Source organism: Podarcis bocagei, assembly GCF_964188305.1.
Source record: "Podarcis bocagei genome assembly, chromosome: 3".
Classification (NCBI taxonomy): domain Eukaryota; kingdom Metazoa; phylum Chordata; class Lepidosauria; order Squamata; family Lacertidae; genus Podarcis; species Podarcis bocagei.
The window spans coordinates 69890929-69915015 of record NC_138127.1 but is presented as its reverse complement, the minus strand read 5'-3'; the positions used below and the strand labels follow the sequence as shown (position 1 = coordinate 69915015).

The window sequence follows — 24087 nt, the reverse complement described above, 5'->3', positions numbered from 1 at the left end:
CCATGTTCTGCACTTCCTGGAGAGAGAGAGTGTATGTCATTTAATGCTATCTACTTGATAGCACCTATTATTCTAAAATTGTGTATGGCAGAAATGGAAGTCATCCAGTGACACCTAAAGGCAATGCATGAAAGTGCACTGAACCAATGTCTAGTATTTTGCTGACCCCTGACTTTTTCTATTCCCCTTTCATTTATACCCAGTGTAGAGAACCTTTGGCCCTCCAGATGTTTCTGAACTACAACTCCCACCATCTCTGGCCATTGTCCACACTTGTTGGGGCTGATGGGAGTTGCAGTTCAGAGACATCTGGAGGGGCAAAGGTTCCACACGCTGGATTTACTGCAAGAATGCTCAAGAGGTCTAATTTCAGACTTTAATTTGCTGTACATTTTATGTTTGGGGCATGAGTGATGTTGCACCAACTGCTCTCACTTATAACATTGCGGCAAAACAGATGAAAACACTAATATTTTGGGATAATTTTAGATAAGAACAGGGATTTACAGTTTGTAAAAAGTATCTTGGGTACAAAAGACACCATCTCTACTGCTACCAAGGTCGACCCATCCATGAGGCAAGCTGAGGTGACTGCCTCAGGCAACAGAAGCCACAGGGGTAGCAGATTGCAATGTAGATCTTTATTTTGGGCTGCCCCACCCATGAGGTGAGATGACTGCTTGAGGAGAAAGGGTTCACTGGGGGCAGCAGATCCCAATATTTCTTTCCCCCCTTGTTCCTGATGTAGATCTTCCTTCATTCCTTCTTTCCTGGCAGGGAGGGAGGCGCCATTTTGGGGTCCACCGTGTGGACCTTTCCATTAACCCCTTTCGTTAGTCTTCTCTGTGCTATAGCTTTGGTTGTAAGCTCCTTAAGCAGGGGTCTGCTCTGTACTGTAAAGCATCATATATTTTTAGATAGTTAACAAAAGTTGATACTTAAACTATCCTGACGAGCACAGGAGCTAATGTAAGTCAATGGGCATTTCACACCTCAGTTTACAGGGCTGGGGCAGGCTGATGGGGAAATTCAAAGACAACACGACTGTAATGATTGCACTTTCCAAAGTCCTTTCCACAACACTAAAACAGCTACACCTGGAAAATTAATCAACCCAGTTCTATGTGCTGTCTCAGGGCTGTGTTTTTCACATTATATCTCCCTTCCAGCTGGCTAGTGTTGAGGCTCTCTGTGCCCACCCCCTATGAAAAAACTGGAGCCACGAATGGGGAGAAAGTTCTGGATCCTCTGGCCTTCATTATATAACGATCAGTACAAAGAAAGGGCTTACAGAGGGATGGCAGAAACATTCTCCAACAGGTTGACTTCAACCCCCTGAAAGCACACTCCTGAGAGTGTCTCCTGAGACAGAAAGAAACAAATACAACCTGTTGTATAATTCCATTATAGCTAACCCCCTCCAATACTTTAAATTGGTATTTGTAAATGAAATGAAGGGAAATGAAATGAAGGACCAGATACATTTTTAACGAACTGTTCTGAACCTATGTTTTTATAGTTTTCTCCCCCAACTTGCTGACTTTTAAAAACTGTTGTTTCTTAAATTGGTGGAGGATTTCCAACCTATGTCCAAGGTGCTTGTGAAATCTAAACATATCTTGAGAGGTTGATGCAGCCATTTCCGCTTCTTGAGTCCCTCAGCTGCCCATGTGAAAACAATGGCGCTCTGCTCCTCTGATTTAGTGGCTAGAAGGATAAAATGAAATTTTACACAAAACTGTCCATCTGACATGGATGAGGTTTGCAGTGGTTTGCAAAATGGCATCCTCCTTATGGAGAATGAACCAGATATATTTATGAATATATCTAAAGAGATCTACATGGTAGCAACAATTGCCACGGTCAGGGAAATGTCATGTGCCAAAAATTAAAAAATGCTGTCAAGAACAGTAGCTCGGTATGTTCATTATAAAGCACTGGGTTATTAGCTGTAATAAAATAATCACAAAGCAATAACAGAATACCTTAGAGCAAATACATACTTCAATTTTTCTAAAAAATTGTAGATTTTATTGAGTTTTAATATACAGCTTTAATATGTTAGGGTAACCAATACAAGATCTGTGTTTAATTTACACATTACAATACAAACAGGAGCTTAGATCTTTTGTTACAGAGTACAAAAGATATTCAATGGTCGTCCTCTAGCAGCTTTGAAACTTGGCAGGGCAGGTTCTAAGGCATGTTAAGTGCAGTAAAAGGCCACATGGAATACAAAATGAATACAATGGATTTATCTCCATGAAGTGTACATTATTTTAAAAAAACAGTGTCTGCTCCACAGGGCAGACATTTATAGTAATTTTAAAAAGTCACTGGCCAATGTTCCAGACAAAGACGAGCATTATTTTGTGTATAACCATTAGAAAATTGCTTATATTGCAATACAGGATCAAAAGGGGAAAGCTTCCAAAGGAACAGCAGGCAAAGAACTGCTAAATAAAAAAGGACTATAAAATATTTTCACAACTAGTTAAATGCCAAATAAACCAAGCAATAGTAAAAAACAACAACACAATACCACCCTTCTGTTCAAAATAACAGCATATTTTGCTTTTTCCTGTGAATTTTATTTATGAACACACTATATACTTAATTGCTTCTTCCATACAGGGAAATGTGTCCATTTGGTCTGTTGCTTTAGTGAAGATGATGTATATTGAACCATCACCTTTCACTTTTAAGAAGACATGTTTTATTGCTTGTTTTCCACACACAGCCAACATCTGGATGAGGAGCGTCCTTAACTCAAGTTAAATACGCTTCTTTTCTTTTCTTTTCTTTTTACAGTGCAGAGTATATGGGCTTAAAGTTACACGGCAGCTGCTGCTTCTCTTACTCCAGTTCACTCTCTGTGTCCGAGTTCAGGGGTGTACAGTAATTCGCTTGGTCTGATGGGACATAGCCTGGGAGACACAAACACTTGTACGATCCTTCTGTGTTAATGCACTTGGCATTCTTGCAGAGAGACATCCTATTGTTCAGTTCATTGCATTCATTCACATCTAGAAGGAAAAGCAAACAAGGTCAGAAATAGTGTGGTATTAGATGCTGTCAAAGACTGAGGGAAGCACAGTTTGCTGCGATTTGCCCACCAGCCCTGCATTCAAGTCTGCGATTAACAAGAGAACTTTCGGTCTTCTATCTTGTGCAAAGAAAAGCAAGAAAAGCGGCTACGTTTATGAGCATGACATCATCTTTCCATCAACACAAGGTAATAGTGTTCAAATACAGGACAAATACCAAGTAAAACTTTACGTGTCATGTAAAAAGGTAAAAGTAAAGGACCCCTGACAGTTATGTCCAGTCGTGAACAACTCTGGGGTTGTGGCACTCATCTCGCTTTACTGGCCGAGGGAGCCGGCGTTGGTCTGCAGACAGTTTTCTCCGGTCATATGGTCAGCATGACTAAGCCACTTCTGGAGAAACCAGAGCAGCACATGGCGCCGTTTACCTTCCTGCGGTCCCTATTTATCTACTTGTAGTTTGGTGTGCTTTCGAACTGCTAGGTTGGCAGGAGCTGGGACCGAGCAATGGGAGCTCACCCAGTCGTGGGGATTCGAACCGCAAACCTTCTGATCGGCAAGCTCAGTGGTTTAGACCACAGTGCCTCCCACGTCCTACCTGCCATGTAAGTTGAACATAATTAAAATGATCCTAATTTGTCCACAAACAGCCTAAAGTTACAGCATGTGTACATACATATGCAGCAATACTTGTGGCAGGTAAATTTTACCGATTAGACAGTGAACAGGGTTATTCCTAATAAAGGGGCCTGGCTGGCCACTGTTTTATGCATGCCTGCTTAGGCACTACTTGTTTTACTCCTAGGAGTGTAGGAAGAGGCAGGTACCTTCTTTCTAGTAAATTCTTACAGTCACCAAGGGAAGTCAACTACGTGGGCTGCGCATTCAGCCCTGATTGTTTCACATCTTCTGCTAGTCATGTGAACCATGCAGGAATTTAGTGCAGGCTGCCCTTGCATTTAGGGCACAATCCACCAAGAATCTCTTGAGTGCAAGTCCCACTGAAACGCAAGAAGAGCTGCACCACTGCTCATCTCTTGAACAGCTCCCACTGATTTCCATGGGGCACATGCAGGAGACCTTCCCAGTAGAATGTGCTGCTGAACCGTAGGATTCAGAAACCATTAAACACGAAAACACATCTGATATCAAAATCAGAGGTGCCGGCTTATCCTCTACATTTGGCGGACTCTGCAAGTGGCCTGTATGTGACATCCACTTACCAACACATGTCATTTTGGCCATGTCCAAATGGTAACCATCAAAACAGTCACAGGTATAACCTTCCTGCACCCTCACGCAGCGTCCATTTTCACATCCATTCAGAATGCCACATTCTTCTGCCTGTAACTCCTCAAAGCTGTTCCGGAAACCTGGGCAGCAAAAACATAGGAAATGATTGCATTCAACAGCTGTAGAGTCATAATGCACCAACCTCCAAAGGGTGTTCTCTATTGTGTTACCACCCTAAATAAAGCCTTTCTCAGCCTACAATGAGTGCTTGAAAAGCTTTCAGAGCAAAGTCACAGGCTGTGATGTTATGCTCAAGGTGTACAGAGATAAACTAGTCCAAATGTTTGAAGTGCCAATCAGTTAATAAGATGCTGTTGTTGCTGTTTTGCAGAAGACATGACGGCCTTCATTAGGAACTCCATGGAGCTCATAGTAGAAAAGTAAATAAATAATTAAATTTTAAAATAGGGACGCACTTCAAGGTCAATTTCAGTTTCAAGGCACCACAAGAGAAACAGGGGTTTTGCAGCACCATATTTTCTTTATAATAAGTAGGTACAACCTAAAAATAATTTACAAAAAGGATAGACATTTCCCAGAAGCAATAACTGAACAGTACTGCAGATGGCAGTCAAGCACAAAGAACGTCTGAGGAATTTGCAGTCCACAAAGTGGTAATTTTTGAGAAGTCTTTTCTTTCCCAAAATGTGGTCTAAGCAGCTGTGGACCCAATCTTATTAAACAGCCACAGATATTTTTTGGGCAATAAGCCTGAACTAATAAGAGAGATACAGCAGTTTGAAAAAGTAAACAAAACCCATTATAGAAATATACAAGAGATTCATTCTGCTGTACTATAAACAATTAATAATATATCTGAGAATGCACCTTTCCTTTTAAGTATACATGAATATGACTGAAGGTGTTTTCATCTAAACAAACTACAGCAAACTTTCATGGAGAGTGTCATGTCCTAGTCTACCCCTAGCAAGCCTGCACTTCTGTGCAAAGCATCTCAGCAAGTGCCAATTGCCATGTGGTGATTACACCCTGATGCCTATGCGCTGTACTCTCACAGGATACAGCCCACAGGACTCCTTTGGGTATGGTGAACAGAATGGTGGACTCATTCTGCTAGAAAAAAGAAGGCCAAAGTTCTTTGGGATACATGGAAATAGTTATGCCCTCAAGATATATTCCTCAGTTGCCACTGGTCTAAGAGATAAAGGTTCTGTTATATTCTAAGCAACTGCAAGCCTAAACTGAGATTAATTAGAGGCAAAACGCAAGAATCTTTTATGTGAAAGCTGCAGCCCATCTTTACTTTAGGAACTACCACTGGGTAAAGCTAATCATCCATTCCTGCTGAAGGACTCTCTCCATGAGGTCCTCCCTCTCTCAACTGTGAGGAGGCCATTAGTTCCACTAGTTCCACAGGGCTACTCCTGCCCCTGAACAGCTTCCATCCTAGCTGGTCATCATGAGAACTTTCATAAATGGTGCCTTGGATGGAACAATTACTTTAATTGATTGCATGTAGGCTGCTCTGAGAATCGGGTTTTTTGGTTGAATGGCAAAATAAAAATGCTATAAATAAATAAATGTAAAAAAATATATACAATGCATGCAGAAGTCCTCCCCTTTTAAACAAAGATCTTATTGTTTAACTGAAGAAAGACCCATTCATATTCATTTGTGCCTTGGCTGTATGAAGTTGCCCTCTTCAGAGTGAGCCATAGGTCTATCTAGCCCATGGCTACCCACTCCAACTGGGAGTGGTCTTCTGGGGTCTCAAGCAAGGGTCTGTTTCCTCATCCCTATTACTGATTAAAAAAAACAGAGATGGCAGTGGTTGAATCTGGAACCTGTGTTGAAACACTGATCTATGCCATCCGGAAGTTTTTTGCCCAACATTTCCCCTCTTGCCCCTGTGACTATGCCATCATTTCTTCCCATGGTTTCCAGTACACACTGTTTTGCAATTTTTAGAAACAATGTTACCATTTAGCTATAGTTCAGCTCAGAGAGCTGCTCTGTTTAATTAAAGTCATACGGAATGGAAATGGCTGGACCTTATACAACTTTGCATAAGTCAACTGAGTTTGTTCAGCATTCAGCAGAGATGAAATCATTAGGCTGGCCTCTGCTGAAGGGAATGAAATATATGAAACACTTTTGCTACTTTCTTGCCTTGCTCTGAGTTATTTATTTTTATTTTGTTTCTCTTTTTGATATACGATATATTTTAACCAAACACTATCAGGAAAGAGACCAAATGAAACTGGGAAGTGATAAGCACAACGCAGCTGGAATAGCCACTTTATTAATCACTGCTTAATTCACACATGATACTGAACATTTGCAGCATGCACATACAGGGACTGCGTCTCGGAAGGCCTGCGCTGACAGACTCCCGAGGATCAAGTAGGAACCATGCCACGTGCTATCTACCCAGAGGAACGATAAAGAATAAGGATCCTTGGAGCCCAAATATATTTTATTGAGTCTGCTACCCCTGCTCACTCCACTCTGCTTTGCTTGCCAACCCCCCCCCCCGCCCCTGACTCTGCCAGCTTAGGTAAAGGTAAAGAGACCCCTGACCGTTAGGTCCATTCGTGACCGACTCTGGGGTTGCGGCGCTCATCTCGCTTTGTTGGCCGAGGGAGCCAGCGTACAGCTTCCGGGTCATGTGGCCAGCATGACTAAGCCACATCTAGTGAACCAGAGCAGCGCACGGAAATGCCGTTTACCTTCCTGCTGGAGCGGTACCTATTTATCTACTTGCACTTTGACGTGCTTTCAAACTGCTAGGTGGGCAGGAGCAGGGACCAAACAACGGGAGCTCACCCCGTTGTGGGGATTCGAACCTCTGACCTTCTGATTGGCAAGCCCTAGGCTCTGTAGTTTAACCCACCGCGCCACCCGCATCCCTAATTCCTTCCCCGCCCCTTACACCAGGGTGGGGAAACCTGGTTGGCTGGAGGAACAGATCTTTATCTCCTCCATCCCTGGTGGGCAAAGGTTGACAGGTGTGTGGGGCTCTCTTGTCAAACACCTGATTTCATTGTGATGTCCTGTGATGCTTCCCTTCGAAGCCCTGATTGTCAAAACTTCAAAGTGAAGCATGGGGCTTTGAAAGAGCCCTTTGTAGATATCCTCCTGCAGGGATGTTTACAAAGGGCTTTTGGGCACCCTGCCCACCTTTATCCTTCAAACCACAGAGATTTAAAGGAGAGGGCTCCATCCTCTATGCTTCACATTCAAACCTACACAGAAGTTTATTAGCATTACCATTGTATTTATTTACTGAATAAGCAGTAGGAACCCAAGCTACTAATTTTTAGTTTTGGGGAGCAAAGGTTGCTTACGGTCTTCCACAAAGTATGGATCAGTTTCCGGAGTATACTGTTCCTCCTCAAAGTCAGTCAATGCATCTTGCCCGTACGGCCTCCGAGATCCTGGCACTGGAATGTTGCACAATTGGGCGTAATCGTCTGGAAGTGAGCAAAGCAGAACAGGAGTTATAATGGAATGCATTCCTAATGAAGATACTCCATGCTTCTTTCTCTTGCTAGTGTATAACACTTAATTGGAAAAGCCTAAGTCTGTTGCCCACATATTGCTTTCTTTCCTGGAAGATTAAGATTGCTCAAATGTAATGCAGCCATGACTCAACTTTAGCGATCATGAGCAGTGTCATTGTTCAGTAGTTCCAAGGCCAAGAAAGGGCATTCTGGTCACCTCATCTGAACCTTGCTTAATTCTGGCCGGCTTGTTCTGTTTCATAAACTGGGGATTGGAGGCCCATGAAAGGTGAAAGCCAGATTGCTGGCAAAGGGTTGCTATCTTTGTTATTAGATCAAGAATTTCAAAATCAGAGGGGCCAAGCCAGGGTGGTACAAAACGTGACTTAAAGCTTTACTGCAGCCTAATAGGATTTTCTACTAAGCAAATGGTGGATCACAAGCTTAACATGAGTCAACAGTGTGATGCAGCAGCAAAAAAGCTAATGCTATTCTAGGCTGCATCAACAGAAGTATAGCGTCCAGATCAAGGGAAGTAATAGTACCACTCTATTCTGCCTTGGTCAGACCACACTTGGAATACTGTGTCCAATTCTGGGTACCACAATTTAAGAAGGATAAGCTGGAGGAGAAGGGCAATCAGGATGATCAAGGTTCTGGAAACTACGCCTCAGGTAAACCTCTTTATTAAAAATAAAAGCAGGTACACTGGTGGTCTTGGGATCCTTAGTAGCTCCTCGCACATGATGAGGCTGCTGTCCTTGTGCAGCTCCTTTTAAGTCATAGGATTAGGCAATCAGAAGTGAAGCACAAGTAATATACATTGCTGGTACAGTTCTGAGAATGGCCCTGCATTTTTCATGGAAGGAGCTAGTGTATTGCAGTCACCAAGACACTAAGCTGTGAGCCACCAAGTTCATTCTTCAAATCTTCTTTCTGTTATGCTTTTAACAGGCAGGTGGCCTTAGGCAAGCCATGCAATGTCCAAAACTGGGGTTCTAAAACTGACTTAAGAATTGTTGGAATGGTTGCTACACTAATATGTGGCATGCTTTGAACACTTGAACATGCTGGATAAATGTTAGCAATTATAGCAATTGTAAATGCTATAAATGCTAGCAATTATAGTCCAAATGTTGCCTTGCATTGGAAGAAGAACCTTTATACCTAACCAAAGTTCAGAGAAACATTGTTTTATGCCTCCTACTTCTGCTGTCTCCCACAATGAATATATTAACAATATAGAAATACATTAGAATGGATCGGAACACATGAAACGCCAAACCATGGTTTGTTGTTATGGGAATAAACCCAGGGTTTGATTGTTCCCTCTTGCACTTAATGTGTGTGCGTTTGCGTGTGTGTGTTTATGTGTGTTTGCTGGTTTGTAGCAAACCATTGTGTGCTACTACATTCTGGACCAGGAACACTGATTTGCAATCCTGGTTTGCAGGGCACACAGAAAACATAGTTTGCTGGTTCAAATGTCATTGCGACTTATGCTTTTCCATTAACCAGGAAGAAACTAATTGAAATAGAAATATTGAAATACTTTATTGTCACGTGTACAACTTGTATACAGTGAGATTACACGAGCACCCCCCACTCAGCTCGTAGTCTTAATTCCCCTCGTTTACTGACGCACACCCACCAAACCCGAAAGCCAGTTTGTAATGAAGTGTACAGTGGTACCTCGGGTTACATACACTTCAGGTTACATACGCTTCAGGTTACAGACTCCACTAACCCATAAATAGTACCTCGGGTTAATAAGTTTGCTTCAGGATGAGAACAGAAATCGTGTTCCGGCGGCGCGGCAGCAGCAGGAGGCCCCATTAGCTAAAGTGGTGCTTCAGGTTAAGAACGGACCTCCAGAACGAATTAAGTACTTAAGCCGAGGTACCACTGTAGTATGTGAAACAAGGGGGTAATGGAGGAGTGCACAAACACTGAGTTTGTTCCTGCAACACCAAAACTTGGTTTGGCATTATGTGCTAACTATGTGGGTTAGTACTTAAGGTATCTTGAAGAGTTTTTCTACACATTATTTTATACTAGTTATGCATGCATGATCATGCCAACACTATATTAATAAACCAAACATATTTTTTTTGCATGAAACACTTTTACCAAGAGAATTACATGTATAAAAAAATAACTGTTGAGTGTAAGGACAGCCGGTGAAAGAGGAAAGCTGGAAGGAAAGTATATGCATGAAAGCCAAGTACAAATGATTTCATAATTTCTGGTTCTAAAGGAGACAAGTACACTGGTACTTTCCTATGATGATGTTCCTTGAAATGTGCATGATTTTCAGTGAAACAAGAGTTTCCCCTCCGCATCATTTTCTGTTTGCACAACTGGTCTGCATCTTTCTCAAGGGCTGGTCAAATCATGATTGATTTTGCTGTTGTTGCTGTTTTCTTACTGACCGAAAGAACATGCGATGCGGTGATGTAAGCAATGGATAATCCCAATAAAATTAATGGAATATAAACATTTCAACACTGATTGAGGTGGGAATAACAGTTTCCTTCTTTTGCTGCTTTCCCTCCCTCAAGCAGTGGTCTGGAACATCTGACCTGCCTGGCTTTGCCCATTTCATAAGGAATTCAAATTCAGACCTCCACAGTTGGAGGCTGTATGCTTCTGAAGACCAGTTGCTAGAAGCTGCAGGAGGGGAAGATCCTGTTGTGCTCAGGCTTTGCTAGCAAGCTTCTCATAGGCATCTGGTTGGCTACTGTAGTAACAGGATGCTGGACCAGAGTTCTTTTGTTGCCTTTTGTTAGTCCTGCACTTGAAATTCCAATCTAAATTCTATGCTGCTTAAAATGCATTCTCTACTTTTCATCATAGAGAATAGTCAATAGTCTAAAAGGTAATATTTAGCATTACTTGTGAAAACACCCTTTTGGTTCAGTTAAAAGGACACCTGGGGGTGGGGTAAACCATACTGAACTAGGTAGGTAATAGTTTTAAAGTAAACAAGCATAAAAGGTAAAGGGACCCCTGACCGTTAGGTCTAGTTGTGGATGACTCTGGGGTTGCGGCACTCATCTCGCTTTACTGGCCGAGGGAGAAGCCGTACAGCTTCCGGGTCATGTGGCCAGCATGACTAAGCCACTTCTGGTGAACCAGAGCAGTCCACGGAAACGCCGTTTACCTTCCCACCGGAGCAGTACCTATTTATCTACGTGCACTTTGACGTGCTTTCAAACTGCTAGGTTGGCAGGAGCAGGGACCGAGCAACGGGAGCTCATCCTGTTGCTGGGATTCGAACCGCCGACCTTCTGATCAGCAAGCCCTAGGCTCAGTGGTTTAGACCACAGTGCCACCCGCGTCCATAAGCATTTTTCTTTCCCCAGATTTAAGATGATGTCTAGGTGTTACATGATATTTTAAGGTAATCCCTTATTTTTAAAGGCTTGCTTCTTATTCCAGCTCCATAATATACACAATTTATTTTGGAGGACACAAGTTTATGTTACTAACTTCTTACCTTTTAAACTGTCAGCCTTAGAGTGACTCTATAGGATGTATTTCCCCCTACCAATAATCGTATATATCTTTGTTGTTTAGAGCTCACAACCTTCCTACAAGCCTATGGTGAAGAGTTATCAAGTTTCTGTACTATGCAAACATTAACCGTTTGTACCAGGGGAAACATGATTCTTCCCTAGTTTATGCTTCTGTGATAGTGACATGGAATTTGTCTGCCCTGGCTAAGGAACTGTGACAAGCAGCTTTAGAGGCTGTGAGGGAAACATTGGGTAACATTTGATTCTGTCTGCATTGAAAGGTGAACCTACATAATTTGTACTTGCTGAGACAATATGGGAACTGAAATGCAGCCATCCATCAAAATCCTCACTCTCCATATTTTGTAGCACAGCTCTCTAGCCAAGTAATATATTTGAAAATACAGATACTAAAGGTAAATTTGCATAAAAACTCATATGTTACTGAAAAGAACATACAAAAACACATTATTGTATTAGGAGGAGATCTGTAAATTTGTGTACATCAGGCAAAATCACGTAGGAAAAATATGTACTGTACACTACAAGAAATTCACACTAAAATGCTGATGAATTTTCATGAGGACATGACAAAAAAATTACAAACTGATGTGGAAATGTGGAGAACTGAACTTACGATTGGAAAAACAAGAGACTAAGATAAACCACAACAGACAGTGTTGCCCATCCCTAGGAAATACAGCTACTGATCTCAGAGAGGATCTGATCTAGGAGTTCTGAGAGGCAGGAGACTGTGGGAGAGAAATCCGGCTTGGAACTTTTAGTCAGCAAATACAGCTAAAACCTTAAGCAAAGTTTTCCTCCCAGTCAACTTTTGCCAAGCTGGTGCTGGCCAGATGTGCCATCCACCAGCCCCAGCGTATTCTTGACTGGATCCAATGTGACAAAATGCAGTTCTTGCACACACACGTGCGCGCACACAAACACACACCCATTTTCAAAAGGAACTGGTCAAATGTGCAGTCCAGAAAAGAAAAGAGGAAGCACGCAGCCTCCAAATTGAGAGTGTTATTCATGCTTCGAACGAGGATCCCAAAATCTTATCAAAGATGGTGTTTCCACCAAAGGGACATTTCATTCTTCTGGCTCTCAAAATACAATATGGCAGGAAACACTGGTGCGCCCACAGCAAACATAATCAAACAACCAAGTGCACAGACACTTTTACTTGGCTTAGTTCTAGTTGCCCATGTGGTTTCACAGCTGGTGCGGAATGTGACAGGCCTACGATCTTAAGCATGCTTACTTGGAAATAAGTCAAAATAAATGTGTTGAGGATCAAGGTAATTACATTGTGCAGTGTGCTAGAGGCCTGCTAATCTAGTATATCATTTTATACAGCATTCTGGAAAGCTACAACCATATTTATTGCCCAGCAGATTTAGTGACACATTGTACGCGATGCAAATAAACCCTGTCAAGAGTGACAAATGGCTTCAGGCATCTATGATTCCCTTTTCCAAGCACCACCTGCTTTTGTTTCACTTGGTGACAACTGAATCCAGGAAGAGATGGAATCTGATGTCAGCAGCGCTGGCTAGTCCCTCCTGAAACTTGAACAATGAAACATAAAAGTGAGAGGATGATGTGGGGAGAGAAGGGGAGGAAACTCTTGCAGAGCTGCTGGAAATATTTAGCAGTATTATTATTATTATTAACCTGCAGTGAGAAATTGCTCCAATCATAATTTAATCAATTTTCCCCAGTCATTTGCTAACAAAAACCTGATTGTTAAAATGTTATTTGCATCAACGCTACTCTGGAAAAACATAGCTCGTGCCTTGGAGAAACATGTTATAATTGTAGCTAGGAAAGCTGTTGAAATAAATGCATTTTCAGCCAGATCTCTCTGGTGAGAAGGCTTTTAACTGTATAAAATCAGTAGCTATCTTTGCAGAAAATCCCTGGTTTTAAATATTTTTAAAACTATTCCTTAATAACCCAGTTTTAACTGCCTTAATGAATGCTAAACATACTAACTAGATAATATGCCCCATTAAACTCAGGGAGGGAATTTACTTCTGAGTAAACATGCTTAGGATTGCTCTCCCACTTGCTTTTTGGGGTCCTTAAGGAACTAGTTTGCTCTCATGAAAACCCAAAAGTATGAAACATGCACAGCTTCTGACACAGAAGCTGGAACTTTCCCTGTTCTAAAGAAAGAATTCCACCTTCCCTTCCCCTCTTCTTTATTTTTTTGAAATTTGTGACTTGATTCTGTTGAAGAGACCAAAGACCTACACACTTAACCACACCCAATTTGCAGATGCTGTTGAGAGACAGTCTCTCAAACCACACAGCCATAGAGAAATTTCTCATTTGATGAAGGCTGGAAGAAGAAGGAGTTTGGATTTGATATCCCGCTTTATCACTACCCAAAGGAGTCTCAAAGTGGCTAACATTCTCCTTTCCCTTCCTCCCCCACAACAAACACTCTGTGTGGTGAGTGGGGCTGAGAGACTTCAGAGAAGTATGACTAGCCCAAGGTCACCCAGCAGCTGCATGTGGAGGAGCGGAGACGCGAACCCGGTTCCCCAGATTACGAATCTACCACTCTTAACCACTACACCACACTGGCTCTCAGTGGAACTCAATCGCTACCTCCTAGGAACTGATTGTGCAATATATTCCCACTCAGTCTCCCTTTCTCTATGCAAGGAACTGTCTCAACTTACAATTTCACAGTCACACTGGGTGGGTGGGGGGAACAGCGGGAGAGAGAAGCAGAACTGAACGTATGGATGGTGGGCAGCTCCAACAGTCTCTTCCCACCTATTTCTCATGTATCATCTGCCACTTCATAGGCATTTCACAACAATCCAAGTTTAAGACACAGGCCTGCCACCATGGGCTCTGGCTTCTGTGATTTCAGCAGGCATTGCCCATACCCTTTTAAAGTTACCTTTTCTGCTGTAAGGATTGTAATCTTTGCAGCCACAAAGCAAAACAGGTTGTCAATTCATTACTGGGCCAGATTCAAAGTTATTGTGTTAATTCACAAAGCCTTAAACAATTTGGGCCCACTGTGTCCCACTTTGATCTCTGAGATCCTCTGATGGGGCCTTTGCTATGGACTGAGCTTTTAGTCTAGCTGGTCTTGATCTGTGCAACTCTTTGCAGGAATCATCCTAGCATTCTTGTAAAGGTAAAGCTAAAGGTAAAGGGACCCCTGACCATTAGGTCCAGTCGTGCCCGACTCCGTTGAATTCAATCCTGTGGCACTCATCTCGCTTTATTGGCCGAGGGAGGTGGCGTACAGCATGACTAAGCCGCTTCTGGTGAACCAGAGCAGTACACGGAAATGCCGTTTACCTTCCCGCTGGAAGGTATTTATCTACTTGCACTTTGACGTGCTTTCAAACCGCTAGGTTGGCAGGAGCAGGGACCGAGCAACGGGAGCTCACCCCGTCATGGGGATTCGAACCGCCAACCTTCTGATCAGCAAGCTCTAGGCTCTGTGGTTTAACCCACAGCGCCACCCTCATCCTTGTAGTCATCGCCTAAAAACGGTGTTCTGTTGACAGGCCTTTGAAATGTGAATTTTCTTTAAACCACCCAGTATTTATAGTTGTATCCCCCCCAATATTTTATTGATGTTTTCATTGTTGTTGTAACTTTTGTATGGCTACAACGACATTGCATTATATAAATATTTAAATAACTATATAAGCAAAGCCCTACTCACTAGAGATGAAGGCTATAATAATCCTAACCCTACAGACCTGGGATTAAGCTCCGTTGAATTCAATCCTACTTATCTCGAAGCAGACATGTTGTAAGATTGAGATGTTATAATTATTATTATTTAAAATAAAAGGTGAGATTCTAAAGAAGCTTCATTTTGTACCTCTAGCTCATTCTGCACTCTTGTGGAATTATGGCATCTTCACAGTTAAGGAAGTATGCGTCATATGCTGTGGAAAAATCATGTCCATATTTTGATCATTGTTAGTTGAATGTGATAGCCATGACTAATAATCTTTTGGAGGTTTGGATATATCTTGTGAGTCTGGGTTAGAAGGAAGACTTGAAACCTAACCCCGAGTATTTTGTGCCAGCATTTCAGCCTACAGCACTGGCATGAGGTTGCAGTTTCAGAAGTGTGTCAGATGGCACCTCTCATTCCAATTATTTATATGGTTTAAATCATCTGCCAACCTCTCACTCACTATGTGAATGTATGTTTTGTCTTAATATGAATCAGAAACACGCCCCCCATCTCTTTTATGATTGCTGGGAGTTTTACCTTCTCTTCATCCCCACATAAATCAATCATCCTGATAATATTTTCATAGAATTGTAGAGTTTCAGAAATTCTTTTCTTCAGGTTATTGATTTGTTTTTCACTGCTACAACTTTAAAATACAGACTGTCAAAATATCCCCAGAATGAAATGCACACAAAAATTTGAAGCCAGCTTCAAAAGTAGGTTATTCTAACTATTTTGGAAAAAGACAGACAATGGTAACCTTACTCATAGTCACAATGTGGATTTTTAAATGTGCATCGCTTGCATCTCTGAGTACAAGAAAATTCTGATTTAAAAACCAACTGCATAGCACAGAAACAGAAAACAGCATGTTCTTTGGTAAAAACAGAAATGTGTTGCTACAAGTACAGCATAATAATCTAAATACTCTGTTTCCCCTGTTTTCTGTAACCATATGTTCAATATATTTGTGGAAATAAACATGAAGTTCCAGTAGTAAATCAGGCCCCATCAATATATAAATTTAAGATTGTAATATGGCGTAAGTCCAGTTTTCCCAGACAGGACTTGAACCTATGACCTACTGGTTGAGAGGTGTGAAAGTTTCCTCCTGAGCCAACATAATCACTTCTTATGTTCTTAAACACTAAACCTTGAAGGGCAAATGATTCTTTCATACACAATTCAGTTCTGGTTTTCTTGGGAAATTTCCCCAAAATGGTAAATGTTTTTAAGGTGTAGACTAAAGATATATCAGCTAATTACCTACTGAGCCCCTGCATTCCACTGTACTGCATTCTGAATCACATATGGAAAACTACAGGCGACCAAAAATGAAACAAGAACGTTAATTGCTTAGCATCCACTTGTAGTTCACAATCGAAATTGGGGCAAGTTGTGTTTGTTCTATTTATCTATCCATAAACACCACATATTACTTATATAAAATTTTGAAGTGTAATCCACAGATCCTATGTGCCAATGTAACATCCCACCCCTGTGCCAGCAAACCAGGACAGCTAGGGAATGAATACAGGATCTGTGGTACCATGTGGCCTTGTGGCTGCAAACATCTCCCAAAGCTAAATGTCCTGGGTTATTTTAGTTCAGTGCAGTGCACCAGTTAAGATTTGGCTTAGTGTATCATCTGAACCCTCCTTAACAGTGACCTGTTGCCAAAAAAACAAATTTTGGCTGCAGTTCATGATTAAGGAGGAGAGTGCTTAACATGATCCTGGGTTTGGATGGCATGCTAAGCCAAACTTTGGCTTAGCTGCTGGACCACACTGAGTTAAAAGAACCAAGGAAGAGCAAAGTGGCTGTGATCACCACCTTGGGAGCCAGCACTTTCCTACATTTGCTTAGCACCATATGCAAATGCAGCCCTCCTTTTAAAAATGATGTGTGACTTTTGTCCCACTTGTTCTTCCATTCAGCCACTTATGGAAGTCAATTAGAAGTAACAGGGCAGCACTCCCCCTGCGTCTCTCCAGATACAGGTTGTCAATGATGATGATGATGATTTGAATTTATATACTGCCCTACACTCAGTTATGATTTTGCTAGATTGCCTGACATTTCTTTTTAAGGAACAGCTCAAGCAGGTGGGAGTTGGAGGTGCTCCATTACAGGAGTACAAGGAGATCGCTGCTCATCTCCATGGCTTTGGGGCTGTGGGGTCCATTCTGTCTCCTATGCTATTTAGCATCTATATGAAACCATTGGGAGCCATCATCCAGGGATTTGGAGCATGGTGTCCCCAATGTGTTGTTAACACTCAGCTCTATCTCCATTCCATCAGAATAAGGGGAGGCTCTGAAAGTGCTGGACAGTCGTCCGAAAGCAGTGGTGTACTGGATGAAGGTCAATAAAATAAGGCTGAATTCTGATCAGAAGTGTTGTGGGTGGCTCCCATATCCATTCATCAGATGTATGACTTTCACTGGGAGGTGTTGCACTCCCTCTGAAGTGTGGGAGTACTCTGGTATTTCAAGTCATCACTAGAGCCTTCTGTGGCTAGGAGAGCTTATGCCCAGGTTAGGCTGATGAACTAGCAAAGGCTTTTCCTGGAGCAGGAGAGCCTGGTCTCAGTTCTCCATACTCTCTTGCATGAACTACTGTAATGCATTATATGTGGGGCTGATATATAAATTGAATAAATAACAACATAAACAATAGGCTACAACAGCGATGCATTAACGTGCTTTTTGATACAAGAATCAGTCCCGGAAAACAATGTTCCTTTCTAAAATAAAAAATACCACCATCTACTTTAACTGACACAAATTTACAGAAAATACCAGCTGTCCTGCTTGAGATGAAATGAAAGAGAGGTGGGTTTTTTGTGTGTGTTGTTTTTTTACAGTTCATTATTAAGACGTCTGATTTACACAGAATCCGCTGATCGCTGGAAATTCAAGTGACTTCCAATAAACAACCTCAGCTTTGCTTGATTTCAAACACTGTGATGTGGTAGCTGGCAAGTGATGCCTGAAGCCGAGTTTTGACAATAGAATCTAAATAATCAATCAAAAATGTAAAACTCATAAAAGGCCATGAAGGAATTCTTTCCAATGGAAAAATGTTTTGTTGCATTAAATACGGGGTTTTTATTAGGAAAATGTTTCAAAATCTTCTAGCCAGCCGCAGTATCAAAACCAGAAGCCACGCATGCACCATATTCCTGTTTGGATTTTTATAACACCCCATTTCCACCTCCCACCTGGCCCATCCTGGCAACACTCAGTGAAACTGAAAACACAGCTTGCTGAATTGTGTGGAGAAAAGTTGCTGGAATGTGGGCTTTTGTTTAAAAGGACAAATCATCTTAAAATAGGGCAGATGTCCGAGACTCTCTAGATTAGGAGAAGTCAATATTGTGCCCTTCAGATGCTGTTGGATTAACACTCCCATCAGTATTAACCATTTGGCATGCTGGCTGAAGCTGATGGGAGATGGAGTCAAACAAACATCTGGGGGTACCATGATGGCTACATCCGTCTTCCATATGAGAGTCTTAAATTAAAGATCTCAGTGAATGCCATGAATAAGGGCACCTACGCACAACAGAGACAATTAGAAGCAGGAAATTGAATAATTACTGTATATAACATGCCGAAGCTCTGCAGGGCATACAATAGCTATTCATCTGATCTGCCATGGAAAACAACTTCCTTCCCTTAAACTCTTCCTTAAGGAGCCACTCAGAGAAAGCAGGAAACAAATTCAGTATACATTTGCTGTTTTAACTCGATGGGCAGTTTGCAGAAGATGGATTTCAGAGGGGTTATTTAAATTACCAAAAGGTTAGCCACGTATTAGCCAAATATTTGCAGCACTCTCTTAAAAGCTTGATGTTATGCCAACAATGCAGCAGCATTCTATAAAGAAATGGGCTAGCACAAAGATTTCTAATATTTGAAGAAAATATTAGAGGAAAATATTACCAAAAATGTCTTACACAGATCTGGCTTTAGCATTCCAACCCTATGCAGGCTTACTCAGAATTAAGTCCCACAGAGTTCAATGGGGCTTATTCCCTAGGATAGGGATGGGGAACTTGTGACTCACTGTATGTTGTTTGACCCCCACTCCAATCAGTCCCATCCAGCATGGTCAGTAGTCAGGGGGGATGGAAACTGCAGTCCAGCAACATCTGGCAGGCACCATGTTGACTATCTCCACTTTAGAAAACATCACTATACATCTATGCATTATCCCACCATTATGTTATTTAGTGTTGGAGAATGTGCTTTATTACATACACTGCCTTTACTCCTCCCTCTCAGAAGCTAAAATATTGGCAATCACCACCACGTTAGGTGAGTTCACATATTCACACCACTAGAATCAATCACCATGTTGTAAGTCTCTATGGATTTGTTGTCACAACTCAAAGCAGTTTATAAAATTTATTATATGAGAAAATATTACCACCCACAAGGTGACAGTTCTCCCCCACTCTCCTGTGGGTAAGTCATGTTTTTAAATGCAGCCTTATATGGTAAAACTGACATACTATTACAGAAAATGCATCATTCATTTTCAGTTGTAGGATTTCCCATGGATTTATTAAAGTTTTACCACATGAGACAGAAATGAGTAACTTTACAGAACGCTGAAGGAATGGTACCCTATTGAAATGAATCATATAAACTCACGTTGGCTTGGGTTCCATAAGACGCAAAGTGACTCAGTGCACTTCCAGACTGTTACTTTTTTTGGGGGGGGGGGGATCAGTCACACCCTGGCAAGTTCTGACTGTGCAATTAAAGATGATTTGGAGTTCTTGTGAAACAAACCCACTTCCCCCAAAAGACCAGACTTTCCAATGAAGAAAGTGAAAAGAAAACGGACAGAAAAGTGTGGGATAATGCCTGCTTTGATGCAACATCGGCACCATACATTCAAAGCACATCTAAAGCACCCCCTAGAGAATCCTGGGAACTGGAGTTTACCCCTCACAGAGCCACAATTCCCAGCACCCTGGACCAACTACAGTTCACATGATTTTTGGAGGGGGGGGGGAGAAGGGATGTGCTTTAAATGCCTGGTGTGAATGCAGTCAATTGTCTAGCTTCCTTGTAAACAAATCAGAGTGAACATGCATTAAACAGCCAACATCATCTAACCTCTACACAAACAAATTAGGCTGAATGCTCATGAAACAGATTGCCTGCAAGAGACCTCCACAGCAGTTTTCACAGGTTCAAAGAATGTGTGGGGCACAAAGTGTATAAAGGGTGCAGCGCCAGACACACCAATGTTACCTCGTGTCCCTGTCCTTCCTGCAGTGAAGTGGGCAGATCCAAAGAGGGAATATACAGTTTCTGTGAATGATTTGTCATGAAAAATTCCTCAGGTCACTAGGAGATGCCTTACCTGAGTCCTTCATGGGGCACAGGGCACACTGCATGCCCCACGCCTCCCCGTATAAACAACAGCACTCTGTGTAAGTGGTTTGCTTTCCAACAAGAGGCCGGCTACAAACAAAATCATCACTCAGATGTTGCCAGCAAAGATCCTGGTAGACATCTGTTTCTTCGGTTTGTTCTGAAGCAGAAGGCAGAGAAACATGATCAGTACGACGCCTGCACTGTTAAAAGAAAAATCAGTACAGCCCACCATGTTCAAGACTTACATTGCAAGAGCTCCATTTTCCTGAAAATAAAGAGATCATTTTTCTAATGTTGTGCACAACCCCCCCACCCCCGCTAACATTGTAATTTAAATCAGTTCAGAACACAAGTGACTGTTCTATCCTAAATCCTGTCTCAGACACTGGCCAATTCCAGATGCTTCCAGTGAAATCTACCCAGCAGCACTGGAGAGCCACAGACCATAGAGGATGAGCCTGTGCTAAAGCTCCACCTCATGCCAAGCTTAACCCTGTTTTAAACAAGAAAAGAAAAGGGCTAATGCTAGTGTAGAGAGGAGCCATAGCTTGGGCTCTTCCTCATGATCAGAAAAGCTTGGAGGACATGAACCAAACCAAACCTCTGCCTGGACACTGAGGTCCAGCGCCGAGGGCCTTCTGGCGGTTCCCTCGCTGCGAGAAGCCAAGTTACAGGGAAGCAGGCAGAGGGCCTTCTCGGTAGTGGCACCCGCCCTGTGGAACACCTTCCCCCAGATGTCAAAGAGAAAAATAACTACCAAACTTTTAGAAGACATCTGAAGGCAGCCCTGTTTAGGGAAGCTTTTAATGTTTAATAGGTTATTGTATTTTAGTGTTTTGTTGGAAGCCGCCCAGAGTGGCTGGGGAAACCCAGCCAGATGGGCGGGGTATAAATAATAATAATAATAATAATAATAATAATAATAATAATAATAATTTTCTAGAAAGGAATCAGTGGAACAGTTTAAAGATAACCCTATTCAACCCTGCCTGATTGTGGTTTTTACTTGTTCTTGAACCTCTTCACTTGCAATGCATGCAATAAGGCATACCACTAGACTCTGCCGGTCTGATGCATCGCTTTTCTGTGGAATCCAGAACCATTGGGTGTGTACAGAAACAGCTGTAAGATCCTTCAGTGTTGACGCACTGGCCATCGATGCAACTGTTGGGGTCTTGACATTCATCCGTATCTTTTAAAAATGAAAATGAAGAACATAGCAAACAAATTATCAGTGTCTTGCAATCCGGCTTAGGAAATAAAGCATTTTTATTGTGGAAAATAACTGATTCTGCAGTGCACTCTCTCTTAAATTTAACATATATATAAATCAGGACTATGAAACAGATAACATCTTCCTTGTCTTCTTCATGCACTAATCATGCACAGGCTAGAAAGCTGCTGAACACAATAGATTGTGTTGCTCTGATCTATTGGCAAGCAGGTTTTGGACAAACTCCACCCATGTTCTTTTTATAGACAACAAGAGGCTTCTCACCACAGTGTATCAAAAGCTGCCCAATCTTTGCAAAAATACAGAAACCGACTTGCTATTTCTCAGCTCAACCCCTGTCTACTCATTTTACAGAGAAGCAACTTTAAAGGAAATATAAATGGCTTTACATCAGGAAAGTAAAGTTCTTTGGACCCAAGGTGATTGAGTCTCTTACTGTGGTTTCCTTTCATTACATTATTCCACACAGAATGGTTTTCTGTTTAAACTGCTAAAGTGAAGGTCGTGACTAGGAATAATTTTTAGTCAAATGGCAAAAGTGAATTAGTAGGCAGTTCAGTAGACTGGAAGAACATTTATGATCATCAAGAGTGTGAATTACTATTCCATATTGCATATCAGCTACTGGTGGGGGTGGGGGTGTTTTTGGTGGGGGGAGAATAACTGTGCTTTAAAAATACCTATTTCCTCAAACTGATCTTTAAAAAAAACACAACCAAAAAACCCCAAACAAACCAAAAAACATTTGCCAGAGATGAGTCCAATAATGTCCTCATGTATAAAGAACAGAGGGCTAGGCTATACATAGCTCTTGTAGAGATGTACAGATAGTTAGAATAATGTCCATGTAAAACCAGTTAGAAACTAAGGATATGCTGAGTTCCCAAAGGATCAGCAACTTGCTTCAAACTCTGCCAGTTTCTTGGCACTCTTGCCAAGATTTTAGAGCTGTGCACAAATGGTCTGCCATAAGTATCTACTCTATTTGTGGCCAGAAAAACTTTGGCTAGGGGATTGGGAGAAGGATTCCACCATTTCCCCCCCCAGGGCCAGGAGAAATCCCCTAAAAGCTTCTTAAGGGTGATGCTCACCATGAGCAGTAGCAGACCTTCATTTGTTTGTCCTAAGGGTGTTATAAATAAATAAATAAATAATTGCTGAAAGTCGTAGAAGCAACAACTGTGCTGGCAACATAGTCACATTTTGCATATTTCACAGTGTCCTGGACCTAGGGTCTTCCTGGGGCATTGCAGGGGTGAAATGGTGCCCCCCACCCACAAATAAAGAAATAAAACAATGAAGAATATTTGGAGAAAATTCTGCAAGTGGCCTTTTTCTTTTAAGTGGGGGAAAGAAAGAAAAATCTCATAAATGTCCTGACGATGAAAATGTATTCCAAGAAATTCTGCCTCATCTCTACAAGACCTGTGTGTTTCCTAAGAACCAATGGTGGCTGGTCCATCAGGGCAAATAGGACCCTGCCCTGCCAGCTTCATCAGCCACCGCCTGCCTTCTTAGGGTAGCACTGGATGTCTCCTGCCTCCTTCTTAGTCTCGGGGTTGCTCTTGTAGAACTAAGCAGGGAGGAGGATGGGAAGAATTCATGGGCTCCGGCTCCACCAACCGTTGGCCTCTTTGCCTTCTCCCCTACCAGCTCCAGTGGGCACTAGCTACCACTGCTAAGAATGCAAGATGAGTTGTGATGGAACAGAACAGCATTCTGTTTCTCAGAGTGGCCAACAGATCCCACTTGGAAGTTTACATGCAGCACATGATGGCACCAGTTCTACCCCTGATGCCCTTTCCCAACAACTGGTACTCATGAGATATATTCTTTCTGAACGTCCAGGTAGCATATAGCAACTATGACTAGCAGCCAGTGATAGACCTCTCCTCCACAAATTTGTCCAACCCTTTAAAAAAGCCTATGTTAGTGGCGAACACTGCATCTTCTGGCACAGTATTCCAGAACTCTGCTCTGTGTAGAGAAGGCTGAGCAAGAAACCTACCGAAGTAAGGCCACATGCCACTGCTGCATTTCAGACTGTGGATATATGATAGTCAATGGCAGGGAAACTCACTACCTGGCAGCTGCTGGATGGAAGAAAGGTGGGATTATAAATGTATTAACAAAATAAAAGGAATTTCTCTGGGAGCTGCTGAGAGGAAATGGGTTATAAGTCCCTGCTTTCTGCACTGCATGCTTGGAACTGCCTTCCAGTACACTGACATGCCACCACCTTTTTACTGCCTCCAAATCCCTCCTTAAACTTTACCTTTTCCATGAAGCCCCCCAATCAAAGCCCTCCTCAAAATTTACCTTCTCCATGAAGCCTATGACACAACCTTGCCAACAAAGGTCCGTATAATTAAAGCTATGGTTTTCCCAGTAGAGATGTACGGAGA

The 24087-nt window shown here is 42.1% G+C and overlaps 1 protein-coding gene across 13 annotated transcripts in view; it reads right to left on the bottom strand.

Annotated features, from left to right (window-relative positions):
* Window positions 1–2008: 2008 nt before the first annotated feature.
* LTBP1 (latent transforming growth factor beta binding protein 1) overlaps window positions 2009–24087 on the bottom strand; it is a 196793-nt gene continuing 174714 nt past the window's right edge. For all 13 annotated transcript variants that reach the window (XM_081188004.1, XM_081188009.1, XM_081188010.1 and 10 more), the window contains 5 exons: window positions 21500–21640; window positions 20435–20605; window positions 7649–7774; window positions 4271–4420; window positions 2009–3026 (listed from right to left, as the gene is read on the bottom strand). In XM_081188004.1, coding sequence (XP_081044130.1) covers window positions 2857–3026; window positions 4271–4420; window positions 7649–7774; window positions 20435–20605; window positions 21500–21640 — 758 coding nt within the window. In that variant the 3' untranslated portion in view covers window positions 2009–2856. The remainder of the gene's footprint in view (window positions 3027–4270; window positions 4421–7648; window positions 7775–20434; window positions 20606–21499; window positions 21641–24087) is intronic.